The 17728-nt window shown below is 38.1% G+C and overlaps 1 protein-coding gene across 1 annotated transcript in view; it reads right to left on the bottom strand.

Moving 5' to 3' along the window:
• LOC134679277 (titin homolog) overlaps nt 1–17728 on the bottom strand; it is a 96871-nt gene that overhangs the window by 22186 nt on the left and 56957 nt on the right. Inside the window, exons 20-24 of the mRNA XM_063538172.1 lie at nt 14165–17607; nt 10242–13179; nt 9488–9736; nt 4863–5336; nt 3265–3437 (exon numbers count right to left, since the gene is read on the bottom strand). Of these exons, the coding sequence (XP_063394242.1) occupies nt 3265–3437; nt 4863–5336; nt 9488–9736; nt 10242–13179; nt 14165–17607 (7277 nt within the window). The remainder of the gene's footprint in view (nt 1–3264; nt 3438–4862; nt 5337–9487; nt 9737–10241; nt 13180–14164; nt 17608–17728) is intronic.

Raw genomic sequence — 17728 nt, 5'->3', positions numbered from 1 at the left:
ACTAGAATATCCCACGCTTAATGACGAGCAGCACCGTGACGCTGCAATGTCCTCGTATCCCAGCTACGATCCCGGGAACTACGGGACGATAGACGGCGAGCATGCACTGCACGCCACAGCTACTGGAATGCCAAATAACCCAAAAAAATCCGCAAACAATGTTTTCTTCACGCCTCATGCTACCCAGGATAATTCACCGAAAAGTGCAGCGTTAAAAGAAGTGATGGGCGGTGCTAGCGTCGGTACACTGTTATCAAGCTTAGCATTATGGAATACACGTGCCGGCAAGCAATACTATGACACCGGGAAACTGGCCAATCCGATCCACGAAGACTTAGTTAATTGTACTTTGGCTATAAACAATTCTAACCGAACTGTCACGGGTAGAATGCCGTGCTCCGTGGCCGTTTCTGTCATGCGTACGATGACAATGAATGCGGACTCACATTATTATGCAAAGGAAGAGGTTGAGTGCACTATTATAGGAGTGTCTACCTCGCACAATGAGTACATGACGACGGTTCCTTGCTCTATGCTTATTCAGGTGACCAAGGAACATGAGAAAAACTTATTTACTAAGGTTTAAAGAGTTACCCTATCCATGACCACCATTTAGGCAATCATTGTTTTACGATTTATCTTCCCGAATGGGTGGTAGTTTTACATGGATTACTTATTGGTGATCCAATATATAGTGGATTTCTTTAAAATGTTAGTAGGATTAGATAAAATAAAATATTATATTTACGTATGTGTGATACAAATTCGGAGATTAAGCAATTTAATGTAAGAAAATAATTTTAGCTCTTCGTTGCCCACTACTAGTATTGTAGGACGTACGGTTACCCTGTACGGTTAACCTGTATACCTGCGTTAAATAAAGTAGTAGGTTTGATATTTACAATGCAATATTACAAAAAACATTAATCTCTGTATACTGACCATTTGTTTTTTTAATAGGATCGATAGCCACCTCTCAAGTGTAATGTAAGGATAATTTAGAAAAGACACGACACTCCTATAAAAAAAACAACGGGTTGCACTCCGGGAGTGCTGACAGAAGTGAAAACTCAATGACTAGTCCAAAATATCTGCAGCATTATGTATAATTGACCCATCCTCCTTTCTATTGAAAAACTTTAATTCCGAAATTGCTGGTCAGTGAGTTTGATTAAAATTCGAAATTCAAATTTGTAGCGTTAATTGTTTAAAATTCGAATAGAAATTGTAAAGTTACCTTGCAGACCTCGCATCTAAATATATTTGGTCATGATATTTTGAGTTTTATTCACCAGTACTAGAGTTCACTTTTATTAGCTACCGATTTCATCAAGATGTAGCTTTATTGAATTATATTTGAGTGATATAAAGTTAGAATGTAACTGTGAGATCCTCGTATTTCAACCCGTACAAGATTAGAACCTTATCACCACACCAGCTCGGAAAGGCTTACTTTGCACTTCAAAAACTGATAGCAAAGTTGCATTTTATTCACATGTGAGGCAAAGTAAAATCAAATGCAAATTTTGAGTTGTTGTCTTATGTTTGCTGGTGAATTGACTTTTAAATGATGATTTTGGATGATAAATATTTATTAACATTCATTTGGAATTGATTTGGTTTGATTTTGTTTGATATTTTACATTTAATATTTTCTTCGGGTTGGTGTGGTGAAAAATTTTGTGTTTCACTCGGGGCACAGAATAAATAATAGTACTAAGTACAGAAGACTCACTCTCTAACAAAACGCGTATGTTACGATCAGCACAGATATGGCCGCTAGGTGGCGACAGCGCCACGCGCGGCTTATGGCAAACCCCAAAATTGGGGCCCAACGGATGTACTTTTAGCTACCTGTAGCAAAGCGACAAAATCGCGGAGTGAGTCACGCCTGCTCGGGGGCAAATTTTGTTTAACCCTCGTGCTTTGAAAAATCTTCGCAACGCTCAAGATTCCACTTTCGAACCACTCGCTACTCTCGTGGTTCAATTTTGGAATCTTTCGCTTGCTCGGGTATCAATATTATCACGAGCGGTTAAACAACAACTCTGCCCCCTTGTAAAACAAATAACTATTTTCATGTAATGTCACTGAGTTTTTCTTTATTGATTTAAATGCCATCTAAATGAGTGGCCATCTAAACGTTACGGTCACGTGATCGCTGTCTCGAGTTTATCATTTTTCCCCACCTCAAAAAGTGCCCAGCGCCGCTAAAGAAGTTCAAACTTCAAAATTTTGGTTGGGATGACCGTTGTACGGCAAGAATTTTCGTAATTTTATACGTACGTCACTCAGACAAGATATGAAAGGAAAGGCTGCCCTACCGACATGTAAGTTTACGTTACGTTATGTAATATACGTTTGTATGGAAAACCGTACGGCTACCATCAGTTTGGCATTGACATGAACGCTATCGTGAACGTAATTTACTTTCTATGTATCTCTTTCGCACTAATATGTCAGTACGAGCGAAGATTAGAGCATTCTTTTCTCACGGTTTTGCCCACATTTATTTATTTTATGTATTTAATTAATCTTTATTGCACAAGGAAAACATTCAAACGTACAAAGGGCGGACTTAATGTTGAAAGGCATTCTCTAATAGTCAAACTTTGCTCAAAGCAGATAACATATTGACCATAGTCGATTATTTTTGCCAGTGAACCAGGCCTATAACCGCGAAAATCGAAATTCGCAAATAGCGGGGATTTTTTTCTGTCACTCTAATTACGCCTTCATTTGAGTAAAAGAGAAAGATCCCCGCAATTTTTTTACATATTTTTTTGCATAAGTTAGTCTAAGCCAAGTTTGCAGCAACAATATGCGCCATCGCCTTATGTATCGCCTTATTTTCATATGAATTTTGACTTGTGTGGACGTCGACGGACTATATAAAGTTGGTCAAGCATATCTTGCCAGTAGAAAAAGGCGGCAAATTTGAAAAATGTATGTGTTTTAAGTGTCTAATTTCAAGTGATATTTTAGCATTTTTTAGCATAGGTATTTCAAAAAACTTTGGTATAATTTTGGCATAACCTAGACATAAGGTAGCATTTTTTCAAAATTCGAGTTGGTAACACTGTTCGCGGTATAGCCGCTCAGGCCGCGTAGCCATGCAAGATGCCAATCGCTAACGCTCCGTAGCGATCGAAACGCAACTGTCACTGTCACACTAATGTGGAAGAGTGATATAGAGATACATAATGCTTTTCGGTGTCGAAGCGATAGCGATTGTAACCGTGGCTAGGCGGCCAGTAAACTTACCACAACCGTGACGAACGCGCGATCGCACCCGTACGCGTTCCTCGCGAATATGCAATACGTGCCAGCGTCCGATACGACGGATCTCTTGACGGTGAACTTGACGTAGTCATCGGATGTCATTTTGCAGACGCGTTGGCTGTTGGTGATGTCGCGGGTGCCTTTCATGAAGACAACTGCGAACAAATACAAACTTTACATTTTTAGCAATTTTTTTTGTGTGGATTGGCGCTGATTTTTCTTTCGAAAGACGACTATAGTCAGACCGTAAGAAGTCTGCAGCGATTTTGATAGCCCACGCGCACAGTGCAAGTGTCATTTAAAACGTCAAACTTCTATAAAATTATGACGTATACATAACACTTACACTGCGTGGGCTATCAAATCCGCTGCAGACTTTGTTTGGTGCGACTCTAGTACTCATCGAGACAATGCTAGCAAATCCAAACACAATTAGATTGCGTTGTTTTATCACAGAGTTCCTAGGCCACCTCATGTGTTTTCTACTACCTAGGCCGCCTCATATTTATAATATCGCATTGTCACCAGTCACATAAGTGTGAAATTACGATTTTGCAAGATTCAATACAAACACTGCAATTTAAAAAGGTTTACATTTTTTTTAAGTAGGTTGTAGACGTAAATACAAATTACAGCTACCTAGTCACACCAAAACTATAAATAGCTTTACACTGAGGGGCTACCGCGAAAACCGAAATTCGCAAATTGCGGGGATCTTTCTCTTTTACTCCAATGAATAATTAGAGTGACAGAGAAAAATGCCCGCAATTTGCGAACTTCGATTTTCGCGGTTATAGCCCTGATTTCATCTTTCACGATTTTTATGGCTCCTCTACACGATGGGCCAGCGTCGACCACTCCAAGGGACGCAGCCATGCGGTAGAATGAGATAGCAATATCACTTGCTCCCTCTAACGCATAAATGCGTCCCTTGGAGTGGTCGGCGCTGGCCCATCGTGTAGAGGAGCCATTACACATTATTAACCTTTTAACCGCCAGCAATTTTTGATCGAGCGTGCTCGAGTTGCCACCGACAGTAATTGTGCCATGCAAAGTAAGGTTGGCATAGTTACGGGAGTTATAAATGTGCTGTAAAAACCAAATCAGATCTTTGTCTTATTTATCAGACTGTGGCGAAATGAGCTGGATATGTAATGTCTTATATATCAGACTCTGGCGGTTAAAGGGTTAAATTGTAGAACGGGTGCGGGAAGCCATTGAAATCAGAAAATATTGCAATTTCAATCGGGACGAGGGTTTTAAGATTTCATCCACTAGGAATCCAGTCATTAGTAAATGTAAGCGGAAACGAATATCGACAGTCGATAAATCGAATATTGTTAGTGTCGTGTGTCGACAGAGTAATATGCTTTGTGCGAAAAACGTTCAAACTGATAAACAAGACCAAGTGCGGGTAGTTCGAAAAACTCGAGCGGCTAGAAGATGTTGATGTCAACTTTAGCCAGTCTTCTCCGAGACCATGGGGACAACGCCGTCCTCGAAACGTCGATGGTAATCATAAAATTTAAATACGCGATTAAGTCCCGTTGTACAATTTAATATAAATAGCTCTGACTTACCTCTAGGCTTCGGTTCCCCTTGCACCCTAAAAGAAATATTCAAATCCTCCCCCACCGATATCAACACATCCTTTTCAGGTCTCCCAACTATTATAGCCGGTTTTCCATCTAATTCCGGATGGACCACCGTTATCGCTGCGTTCATATCCACATTCCCATGCATACTCCACGCTCGGCACGTATATAGACCCGACTCCTTTTCGGTGACATCGGACAACGCTAGCGTATACAATCCTTGTTCCACATAAGTTTTAGCGTTTCTATACACATCAGTGACAGATTTTCCTTCTCTTAGCCATTCGACTCTTGTGGGGCATCCTCGGATCTCTACTTGGAGTCCTATCGTGCCCCCTCGAGCGACCTTATAGTCGGTGAGTACGTTGGTGAAGTGGGGGCGACGCGACTCCATAGCTTGGCGTGCGAACCGGGAGCGCTCGATCGTCTGGATGTTGGGGTGCAGACGTGTCTCTTTACCTGAAAAATAGTGATTTGTTTTACAAGGGGAAAATGTACTCGTGCTCATTTTGATACCCGAGCAAGCAAAAGATTCCAAAATTGAACCATGAGTGTAACGCTGGTTAGAAAAATGGAATCTTGAGCGAGGGGCTCTAGGCACGAGGGTTAAACAAACTATGCTACCGAGTGGAACACAAAATTTTTCACCACACCAGCGCGAGATAAATACCTACTTACTGTAAAACGTTACATATTTATCATTCAAAATCACAATTTAAAAGTCAAATTCTACCAGCTAACATGAGACTTACCCCCTTATTCATAAAACTGTACGGTCCTGATTTTGTTAAATTATGTTTTATCCCTTTCTTACAAATACATAAGTCAAAATAACAGATAAGGATAAACGATGATTACCTAATTGAGGTTTGTAGCGCGTTTATGAATAAATAAGAGGGTTACTGTGCAACTCTTGTGCATGGATATAATGTAACGTACTTACACTTGGTCAAGCAGGGCTATAAGCGCGAAAATAGAAGTTCGCAAATTGAGTAGAGTAAAAGAGAAAGATCCCCGCAATTTGCGGATTCCGATTTTCGCGGTAGCCCCTCAGATCTTGTCAGTAGAAAAAGGCGGCAAGTTTGAAAAATATAGGTGCGCAGGGAAATCGTCTCATAGAAAATTTGAATTTCGCGCCTTTTTCTACTGACAAGATTTGCTTGACCATCTATACTTATCACAGTTATCAGTTTTTGAAAAACAAAGAAAGCCTTTTTATATTAGCTGGTGTGTTGAAATAGTAGGTTCATTACCACATAAGTGTGAAAAGTAGGAAATTCGCAACGAATGGCGATAAGTTGAAACATAACCGATGGTCCCGGGTTCGAATCCTGGTAAGGGCATTTATTTGTATGATGATACAGATATTTGTTCCCGAGTCACGGTTGTTTTCTATGTATTTAAGTATTTATATATCTAGACACGCGGCAGCGTGTCAAGCCAAGTTCAAGCAAAGGAACTGGCTAGCCAGCGCCGAGTGTAATATTACACGAACCACTTGGTGCCACTTTTGACCCTTCTATAACTCAAAACATCTTTGACGTAAACACATAAAACTACGTGTGTTTAATTATATCCATAAGGATATCTAGAAGCCCAAATTTCATGAAGCTAGCTCAAACGGTTATAAAGGTATGAAGGTCAAAAAGTCGTAAATTTTAAGACTGACTTATGACTTATAGTACCTAAACCTAACCTACTTCCAGATGACCTAGAAGGATGAAATTTGGAATCCAGCTTGGTTATTGTGTGTAACCGTAGGAAAAAATCTAAAAATAAAATAAAGTTAAAAAATAGGGGGGAATAAAGTTAAAAACCTGGCCAAGTCAAATCTAACCTACTTTAAGATCTCACATTTTTTTAAATAACAGCATTTGTTATAGGTATCCAATAAAGCAAAGAAATAGAGTTTAATACTTGTTTATAATGTTATTTTGTTCCTATAAATACATATTTGGATTTTGCATAGAACTTGGCAGTGGCACTCATTTAGATCTCCATTCTTTTTGCGGCGAGCCCCACAGCCAAGCATAATTTTTGTATTGAACTTGGCTCTCCTTTTTTACATTTATGTTTTTGGTAGGATTATATTTATATATATCGTTGTCTGAGTACCCACAACACAAACCTTATTCAGCTTACCGTGGGGCTTAGTCAATTTGTGTAAAAATGTCCTATAATATTTATTCATTTAATACTTTTGAGCTTAGGAAAATTCTAATCTTAAAATAACGGAGAAAAGGAAATTCCCGAAATTCCATATTCTTTTTGGGCCGTAAATGAAACTTAACGAAAACACGCTGTATAAGCGAACATCAAACCTCTCAGCAAAGAGAATAGATAGTATAGACGGCTATTGCCAAAGTAAATTTTATAGTCACGGTACATTTACTGCCATCTATCGACACACGATTAAAACTTAAAATAAAATTGAAAATGTATAAATTAATCAACATATGTTTACGGATAAATGATTTTTAATTTTTATTGTTCCATACTGACCCATGTTCTTTCACTGATATGTGTTAAAATTGTTAAATATCAAACGGTGTCGTCAACGCCATCTATTAGCCGAGAACAGGCCAAATGTGTGTGCGCCATCTATTCGAGAATGACTTTTTCTTGATTTCCGAGGCACGTTTTTTTCTTGGACTTTATTTATCTTATACGGAGTTATATATATCTCTGCTCTCAGTAAACAAAGTCGTTAATTAAGATATTCGCATCTTAACATTATTTATCACATTTTATCTAGTAAAATCAATCGGAGAAAATAATGAAATTTGATATTATATAAATAACTCTCCTTGAATACGCCATGGAAGGTCTTATAGGAATATTCTTATAAACAGTAATTAAATATAATTAGTAGTGATGTACCGAGTACTCGTCTTGATTTGGCCGAAATCGGCGGCGGCGCTGGATGGGCCGACTAGTCGGCTAGTGACCAGGCCCCAATTTCACATGGTGATAGGTGCGACAATTGTAAAATATCACTATTACTGACGTCACAGGCATCCATGGGTTACGGTTACCGCTTACCATCGGGCGCGCCGTATTTCCGTTTGCCACCATCATTGTATTATTAAAAAACCCTTATTATATCGGAAAAAAACAGATATTTCTCTTGCTAAGTTTATGACAATTGTCACAAGAAACACTACAATTGTCACGAAATTCCGACATATAACTCATTGCCTGTCAAGAATTACCTACAATTCTTCAAAATCTTGACAATTGTCAGAAACTTCGCAAGAGAAATATCTGTTTTTTCCAATATAATAAAGTGTTTTTAAATAATAATAATGGTGGCAAACAGGAATACGGCCCGCCCGATGGTAAGTGGTAATCGTAGCCCATGGATGCCTGTGACGTCAGCAACAGTGATGTTTCACAATTCTCGCACCTGTCACCGATGTGAAATTGGGGCCAGTTCATTAGTTTTTGTTTCGGATGTACCTACTTAAAAAACAATCGTTTTGCTCCTACAGTCGCGCTATTCATATCATCATACAGGCACATAATAAATAATAGTACTAGGTACGGAAGACTCACTCTCTAACAAAACGCGTCTGTCACGATCAGTACAGATATGGCCGCTAGGTGGCGACAGCGCCACGCGCGGCTTATGGCAAACCCCAAAATTGGGGTCGAACGGATGGAGTTTTAGCTACCTGTAGCAAAGCGACGAAATCGCGGAGTGAGCCACGCCTGATACAGGTTGAAAGTTTATTCACCAGCTATATACTCTGCGTAGTGAATTTATAGGTCAGACTGAACAACTTTTATTATAGGACCAATGCCGAAATCGTGATAAATTAAGCAGTCTCATACATTCCGCTGGATGTGATGCCGCTGATTTATATGGCACAGGCAATTTATTTTTCACGATATAGGCATTTGTTCCATAATAGCTGATGTGGCTGAAACAGCCGCCAAGCTGAAGTGGGACCGGGTGGGACACGTTTGCTGGGCTAAATCAACAACTAATTGGGCCCCCCAAACTCGAACCCGAGGTCGCAGCAAACCTCGACGGCGAGATTACCTCGACGCCTTTAATAGGAACTGACCTAGAAAGTGCAGGATACGTGGAAAGTGAGGACGGGGGCCTTTGCCCAGCAGTGGAACACTAGCCTCACATAAATAACAAGTAAAAAATAGTGGGGTGGGGGTTTCCTGCAGATTCAAAGGCCTATGACAAGGGTCCTCATTCATTTCCTCGGGTCCTCCTCAGGACATCATTTCACGAGGATCGATGAGAAATGAGACATGTAGAGGAGAAAAACTGTTTTTCTGTCACTCATATACTGCCAACTAATCGGCATTTTTTGCCGACTAGTCGCCGATTAATTGCCGACCACAAATGAGGCCGGATAGTCGGCTGTTTCGACTCGGTACATCCCTAATAACGAATATTAGTAGGTACTTTTTACAAAAATATTTATCGGAAAATATATTTTTCTACGACTGGAAGATCTATTTGTATAAAGGAGATGATATTTAATTAGGCTTGTGTGTTTATTAGTAGGTATAAACGGATAGTTATTATAATGGATTAACAAATATACCTTGTAAAGGTAAAAAAACGGTTTAAAATGACAAAATCTTACCAGAAAAACTAACGACATGCGTAATCTGATCGCACCAGACAGAATTCTCCGCCTTACAGGTATATTTCCCGCTATCCTCCGGTACCGGACGACTTATGGCTATCCGGCAGACTCCATCGGCGAGGTAGTAGGCCTGATAACGGTCGTCGGTGATTGGTCGGTCGTCTTTCAGCCAGGTTATGGTGGGGAGTGGTTGACCGCGGATGCGGCATTCGAGTACTAGCTCGTTTTCAGCGAGGTGGTAAGTATCTGAGAAACAGATTGAATCTCAGGCACACATTTTCAGTTATAATTTTTATGGTATGGTTCAAATTGTGCGGCGAGCCTTTTCTTAATTCAAAAATCGCGTAATCTGACAGGATTTACCAGAGTTTGAAATTAAGCGACTCAATTTATATTTAAGTACATAATATATATTTACCTATTATGTTGAGAATATTTGAGTCGCTTAACTTTAAACTCGGGTAAGTCCAGTGTAGTATAGGTACTTATGTAAATAATTGCTCCAAAAAAACCAAAATAATGTGGTAATATAAGGTTCTAAACGATTTAGTTTGGTACAGTCATCAGCAATAGTATCTTACACAACTAGGGCCGCAAAAATATATGACGCGCTCTTATTGCGCTCCAAATAAGAACGTGTCACATATTTTTGCGGCCCTAGTTGTGTAAGATACTATTGCTGATGACTGTACCTACGAGTACGCGTTAATTATTATACTGATTTAAAAATAGGTTATTGAATAACACTTACCTCTGATTGATCTTGTGAAGGTCGGTGGTATCGGCGACGCCTCAAAACTAGGATACACTTTCAAAGTAGCCGTACTGCTAACGCATCCATTTTCGTTCTCCACCGTACAGTTATATTCAGCCGAATCCGCTGGTACTGCATTCATGACTTCCAACGTAACAAGACCATCTATGAACTTGGTTCTATATTTTAGTTTATTGTCGATCAACACGCCATTTTTGTACCAAGTGATGGTAGGTTCAGCGGACGAAAGTACGCTACATGTTAGTTTCACTCTAGACCCTTCCACGGCAGTTCTGTCAGTCAAATAAGTAGAAAAGACTGGCTTCCTTCTCACATCCCGAGGCATGCTTGAGCGTTTCTCTGATAAAACACTTCTTGCTTCACTAACCGCTTTCGTCTTGTGTCTCAAGTCTGTTCTTCTCTCTGTAGGTTCACTTCTTCGAGAATCAAGACGGGGTACAGATGAACGCAAATCTGGAAGCGGTCCTGAACGCAGTTCTGCATCTAACACCAAAGTTTGTGCTTTGTATATAGTCATCCCTTTACCAATTGTGTCGACATGGAAATTGTCAGGTACATAGGTTTTTTCTCTATAGTTAGACGGTCTTGCAAACTCGGAGGTGTAGTCTCTAGAACTGTGATCGACGAATCTACGTTTCTCATCATCTCTGTGATATTGTAAGTGAGTTTCTGAGGTATAGTCTTTGCCGCTGTAGTCTACAAATGTACGCTTTTCATCATGTCTTTGTTGATGTGAGTCTGATTTAACCCTACTGTCTACATTCCTCTCTCTGTACGAGCTAATGTCATCTCTCTGTGATTCTCTATACATATCCCCATTTTCACGACGAGTGTCTCTGGTTCTAATCTCTCCATAATCCTTGTCGATTGAAGTCCGTCTTTTCCTTTGAATATCAAGTTCCCTTTCACCTATTTTCAACTTTTCATCTTTTGTCTTGTACGTGTCCGAGAGCATCGGTTTTTCGTCATCTTTGGAAGCACTCTGTTTTCTATTATTTTTATCTTTTTCTATTTTGGATGTCTCATCAATCTCCTCTTGGGCCGTTTTAGAAGCTTTTTTTGTATGATCTTCATCCATTTCTTCACTTTTCTTATCCTTGCGTTTTTCTTCAAGTTTTTCTGCTTCAGATTTTTTTACTAATTTTTGGTCCTCTATTTCCTCCGAACTTCTCTTTTCTTTTTCGACTTTAGTTTTCTCCTTTTCTTCTTTTATTACCTTGCCGTCTTGTTCCTCTTTGTCTTTCTTAAGCGTTTTCACTTCTTGTTCCGACTTAAGTAGAGCTTCATTTTCGTCTCGTTCTTTCTTAAGCTGAACCTCCCTCTCATCTTGTTCTTGTTTGAGCTTAGCATCCTTTTCTTCTTGTTCCTTCTTAAGCTTTGCCTCTTTATCTTTTTGTATTTTTTCAAGCTTAGCTTTCTTTCGTTCTAGTTTTGCCTTCTGTTTTGCATCCTCTTCTTCTTGTTCTTTCTTAAGTTTAGCATCATTTTCTTCCTTTTCCTTTTTAAGCTGAGCCTCTTTCTGTGTTTGTTCTGCTTCTCTCTCCTCCTTTTCTTTCTTAAGAGCAGCTTTTTTCTTTTCTTCCTCTACTTTAACTTTACCATCTAGTTCCGCTTGTTCTTTTTTGAGCTTAGCGTCATTTTCTTCTTTTTCTGCTTTAAGCTTAGCTTTCTTTTCCTCTTGTTCTTTCTTAAGAGAAGCTTCTTTCTTTTCTTCCTCCGCTTTAAGTTTAGCATTCTTGTCTGCCTGTTCCTTCTTGAACTGAGCATCCTTTTCTTCTTTTTCTGCTTTAAGAGTATCTTCTTTCTTTTCTTCCTCGATCTTAAGTTTCGCTTCCTTTTCATCTTGTTCTTTTTTAAGTCTGGCCTCATTCTCTTCTTTTTCTGATTTAAGCTTAGCTTCTTTCTCCTCTTGTTCTTTCTTAAGAGAAGCTGTTTTCTTTTCTTCCTCCAACTTAAGTTTAGTGTCCTTTTCATCTTGTTCTTTCCTAAGCTTCACCTCTTTTTCTTCTTGTTCTGCTTTAAGCTTAGCTTCTTTCTCCTCTCGTTCTTTCTTAAGAGAAGCTGTTTTCTTTTCTTCCTCCAACTTAAGTTTAATGTCCTTTTCATCTTGTTCTTTCCTAAGCTTCACCTCTTTTTCTTCTTGTTCTGCTTTAAGCTTAGCTTCTTTCTCCTCTCGTTCTTTCTTAAGATTAGCTTCTTTTTGTTGCTGTTCTTTAATAACTGCCTCTTTCTCTTCTTGTTCTTTCTTGAGCTGAGCTTCTTTCTCTTCTTGTTCTTGTTGTTGTTTAGCATCTTTTTCTTCCTGTTCCTTTTTGAGCTTAGCTTCTTTTTCTTCTTGTATTTTTTTAAGTTTGGCTTCTTTCTTCTCTTTTTTTGCCTTAAGTTTAGCTTCTTTTTCTTCTTCTTGTTGCTTAAGTATAGCCTCCTTGGCTTCTTGTATTTGTTTCAGTTTTATTTCTTGTTCTTCTTGTTCTTTCTTAAGTTGAGCTTCTCTTTCCTCTTGTTCTTTCTTGATCTGAACCTCTTTCTCTTTCTCTTCCTGTTCTTTCTTTAGTTTAAACTCACTTTCCTCGTGTTCTTTTCTAGCCTGTTTTTTTTCTTCTTCAGCCCTAAGATTAGCGTCGTTTTCCTCCTGATCTTTCTTAAGCTGCGCCTCTTTTTCTTCTTGCTTCGATTTAGCATCTTTTTTCTCTTGATCCGTTTCAGGCATGATTTCCTTCTCTTTTACCTGTGTTTTAAGTTCAGCTTCTTTCTTTCTTATTTCATTTTGTTCTGACTTATTTTCTATATCTTCTTGTTTTTCCTGAAGCAATGTGTCTTTATGTACTTGATCCTCAACTTTGGCTTCTTTATTATCCTGGGCTGTTTCACGCTCAGAATCATCCTGCTGTTCAAGGATAGACTCTTTCTCCTCCTGCAAAGCCAATGTTAAAATGTTATTTATTCGAGTATGCTTAAGAAGCCTTCTTAGGCTATTTCTAATAGTCATTTCATTTAATATAAATTATCACTATAATTATATTATTAAGGCAATTTATTGATGCAGTAATTCTGTTTTAACATTTTGATTTCATATAGAGATATATAACCCTAGCCTAAGAAGGATGATGAATAAAGAGAATAATAAGGATATAGCGAAGAGTCTCGACCAACACCTAGAGAGACTTTCGCTGGGTAGTTGGATCAGGGGTCAGATGCAGAAGGCGCTAATTTTGGACGCGGCTATTATAGTACGTCGATTCCTCACTCTGCGGCCCTGGGCTATAACAGCGAAAATCAAAGTTCGCAAATTGCGGGCATTTTTCTCTGTCACTCTAATTACGCCTTCATTGGAGTAGAAGAGAAAGATCCCCGCAATTTACGAATTTAGGTTTTGGTGGTAGCCCCTCTGATCACCGGCAGCTTGGGCCCTGCGCCGCCGGCAGCGGAGCAGGGCCCAAGCTGGATGTTTCATACATTTTGCTGGTCTGATGTTGAAATTTCTTATGGTAGAGTCAATTTTTTTCCCGATTTCGGGGTTGATCACATAGTAACATTTGGTTAGTATGACCTAAACATTAACGGGTTTGAGTAATTGCTTTTCGCTCATTCCGTACTGTATATTATAGGACTATAGTTACCTCAGTTTACGTTACTAGTTTTGAAAGTTCTAGGATAAAATATGCTTTAAGTTACAATTATAGTAGTAATATTTATGTATATTTTAGTTCTGTTGTTTCGAAGATAATTTCAAAAGTTTAAACAACGTCTTTTTTTTCATATTTATGGTGTCGAGATTTTGTTATTTAAAGAGCACTTATTGAACTAATTCCAAGATTATGTGCAATATACAAATTCATGGCAGAAATGTAGCGACAAAGCTATTTGTCGTTTGTAACAATTAAATCGGTACAACTTACCTTTCCTACCTGCTTGTGCTCTTCATGTTTTATCTTTTGGTCTTCTTTGAGCCCAGGCATTTTCTCCCGTGTTTCTTTATTAAGTGATTCTTCTTTTACTTCTTCAAGCTGACTTTCTACCATCCCTTCGTTCTTAAGAGCAGCTTCTTCCTTAAGTTGGTCTTCTTCAGGTTTAGCATCATGTTTTTCTAAGTCTTTTTTCAGATTTTCTTCTTCTTCCGCTTTAACCTTGGCATCTTTTTTCTTTTGTTCTTTTTTTTCTTCCTCCACTTTAAGCTTAGCTTCTTGTTCTTCCTTTTCTTTCCTGACAACAGCCTCATTTTTTTCTTGTTCAATTTTGGCGTTTTCTTCCTGTTCTCTTTTGAGGTTAGCCTCCTTTTCTTTTTCTTTAAGTTTAAGGTCGGCTTTTTGCTCCTTCATGTCTTCTTTGACAGCAGCTTCAGTTGTTTCTTCCTCTGTTTTAACCACGGAATCTTTTTCCTCCTGTTGTTTTTTGAGTTTGTCGTCTTTTATCTCTTCTTCTATTTGGAGTTTTTCTTTCTGGTCCACCATTTCATTTTGAACAGAAGTTTCATTACTTTCTTGTTCAATTTTAATCTTTTCTTCGTGTTCTTTCTTCAGCTTAGCCTCTTCTGATCTTTTTTCTTCTTCGGACTTAAGGTCAGTTACATGCTCATGCTGGATCTGTTTTGGACTAGCCTCATGTTCCTCTTGCTTTTCCTCAAGTTTATCTTTTCGTAATTCAGTCTTTTCATCTCTCTCTTGTTTTTGTTTTAGACCAGCTTCTTTGTTTTCTTGCTCTTGCCTGAGGCTCTCTTTATTTTCCCCTTGCTCTTCTGTAGGGTGAGCATCCTTTTCTTCTTGTTTAACTAAAGCATCCATTTTCTCTAGTTCTTTCTCAAGTGTTGCCTGCTTTTGTTTTTCTTCTTCAGCGCTAAGTTTTGCTTCCTTTTCATCTTGCTCTCGTTTTAGCCGCGCTTCAATCTCATCTTGTTCTTGTTTCATTTTAGCGTCTTTTTCTTCCTGCTCTTTTTTAAGCTTAGCCTCTTTGTCTTCCTGTATTTTTTTAAGCTTAGCTTCTTTCTTTTCTTGTTTTGCCTTAAGTTTAGCTTCTTTTTCTTCTTCTTGTTTCTGGAGCAGAGCTTCTTTTGCTTCTTCTATTTGTTTTAATTTTGCTTCTTTCTCATCTTGTTTTTTGTCAAGGTCAACCTTATCAACTTGTTCTTCAGGTTGCTGATCTTTCGCTTCTTTAGGTTTAGCATCATCGACTTTATTTAATTCATCCAAAGCATCTTTGTTTTCCTGTTCTATCTTAGTGTCCGTTTCTCTAATTTCTTCGTGCATGGTTTTCTTTTCTTCTGTTTTAGAGTCTTCTTTAGAAATTGTTTCTTTTACTACCTCTGCTGGTAGAAGTGTCTCTTCAAACTGCTCTGTTTTAAGCTCAAACTCTTTGTTTTGTTGGTCTTCCTTAAGATTAGGCTCTTTTTGTTCTTCTTCAGCTTTCTTTTCTAGTGTTTCCTTAGGCTCACTATCATTTACTTCTTGTTGAGCTACAATGTCAACTTTCTTCTCTGTTTCTTCCTTATCCTGTTGTTTTTCTTGTTCTTCCTGAGCTGGAAATTTATCTTTTTGTAATAATTCCACCTTATTGTCTTTTTCTTCTTGTTCGTTCTTTTGCTTTACTACAACCTCCTCCTTTTCTGTGATTGGTTTTTGTTCTTGAAGGAAATCTTTACTATCCTCTTGTTCCTTCTTTATAGAGATTTCTGTTTCTTTCGATTTATCTAAGATGCTTACCTGAAGCTCGGCGTCAGGTGCTATTTCAGACAGAGCTTTTTCGATATCTTGATCTGTTTTCAGCTCTTGTATTTTTGTCTCTTGGGTTTTCTTGGTTAAATCTTTAATGACCTCTTCTTCATCATCTGTTTGCGTTTCTTCGTCTTTTTTTGGCTTTAAACTTTTAAGCTTTTTAGATATTGCCGGTATTTGTGTTTCTGCTTTTGGTTCTCCTTCTTTCCTTTCTAACACATCTGTCCTTTGTTCTTCTTTGATGTCCTTATCTTCTTGTTTCGGTATCTCTTCCATGTGGTCTTTTATTATGCTTGCATCCGCCTTAAGACTGTCTTCTTGAGTTTTATTTTCACTTGGTTCTAAACTAGCAGCCGGTTGCTGTTGTTCATTTTGTTCTTCTTTACGGTCCGTGTCTTCCTGTTTTGATGTACTTGGCTGAGGCTCAACTGTTGTAAACTCTGGTTTTAAAGAAAGATCAGCTTTTTGAGGTTCTTCGCCTTTACTTGCCAGAGCCGCAGTATCTTCCTGTACGTTGTCTTTTGAAATCTCTTTGAGGCTTTCATTGATACTTTCCTCCGTTGTTATTTTATCTGTTGTTATGGTATCTGTCTTTGCTTCGGCGACTATTTCTGTAGTAATTTTCAATTGACTCGAGGAGTCAGTTGTTTCACTTACTAGAATTTCTGCTTCACTGCTAATTGCCGAATGATCTATTTGCTGATCTATAACCTTTAATTCTTCTGTAGTACTTTCTAATAATTGCACAGTGTCAGCCAATTTATTATCTTCTAGGTCATTTGATTGTGTCACTTCAACTTTTTCGTGAGTTTCAACATCAGGCTTAACTTCTGCGCTATCTTCTATTTTAGAAAATTTAGCGATTGCATCAGTCATTTTTAGTAAAAATGTTGCTATTTCTTTGAAAATTGGTATCTTTTGTTTTACTTCTAAAGTAGTCAAGGACTCTATCTTATTAAGATTAGATTCTATGCCTTTAATAGCTGCTAAGTAAGTTCTAGCAACCTCTGGACTGGATATGGAATGTGGTTTAACATTTTCATTAATAGTTAATTTTAATTCATTAAGAATAATTTTTGTAAATGCAGCATCACTCGGTAATCTTGCAGTTTTATCCAAGTTAATATAAAACTTGATATCTTCAAAGTGATTCAAAACTTTTCGAAGGGACTTTGAAAAGTTATTGTAATTCTTATTTTGTACATTTTTGAGTGCTTTCAATATACTTTCGGATGGTTTTCCGTAGTTATCATACATGTATCTCTTCTGTATACTTTGAACAGTACTCCTCATGTTAGATATACTGCCATATACAGAATGTACCGCATTAAATATACTTTCTTTTACCGTTTCTGGTATTTCTACAATATCTTTTTCTAAAGCAAACACTTTCTCTTCTACCTGATCTAAACTTTGAATGACTTCAACGCCTTTGTCGATTAAAGTGTCTGCGTCTTTGAGGAAATTGTTTCTGAGAAGTTGCATGATATCTCTAAGAACATTAAGATTTTCCACTATTTTTGACAAATCTCCTTTAGTTGCAATTGCAATGTTTAGTAACTTTACCGTTGCCTCAGTTTCATCGGAACATTTTTCTAGTAAGCTGTCTGTTTTTACTTCCTTTACTACGGTACCTGTTTAAAAAATGAAGTATTTATTAATTTTTATAAGAAACATTTAAGTTAAGCTAAAAATATTTAGGGACAAGTCGGCTGTATTAATAAATAGTACATGTCTAGATTTCCCATTAAAAAC

The sequence above is a fragment of the Cydia fagiglandana genome, chromosome Z, assembly GCF_963556715.1.
Source record: "Cydia fagiglandana chromosome Z, ilCydFagi1.1, whole genome shotgun sequence".
Lineage (NCBI taxonomy): Eukaryota > Metazoa > Arthropoda > Insecta > Lepidoptera > Tortricidae > Cydia > Cydia fagiglandana.
The sequence above is the reverse complement of the archived record's forward strand: the minus strand, read 5'-3'. Positions and strand labels throughout refer to the sequence as shown.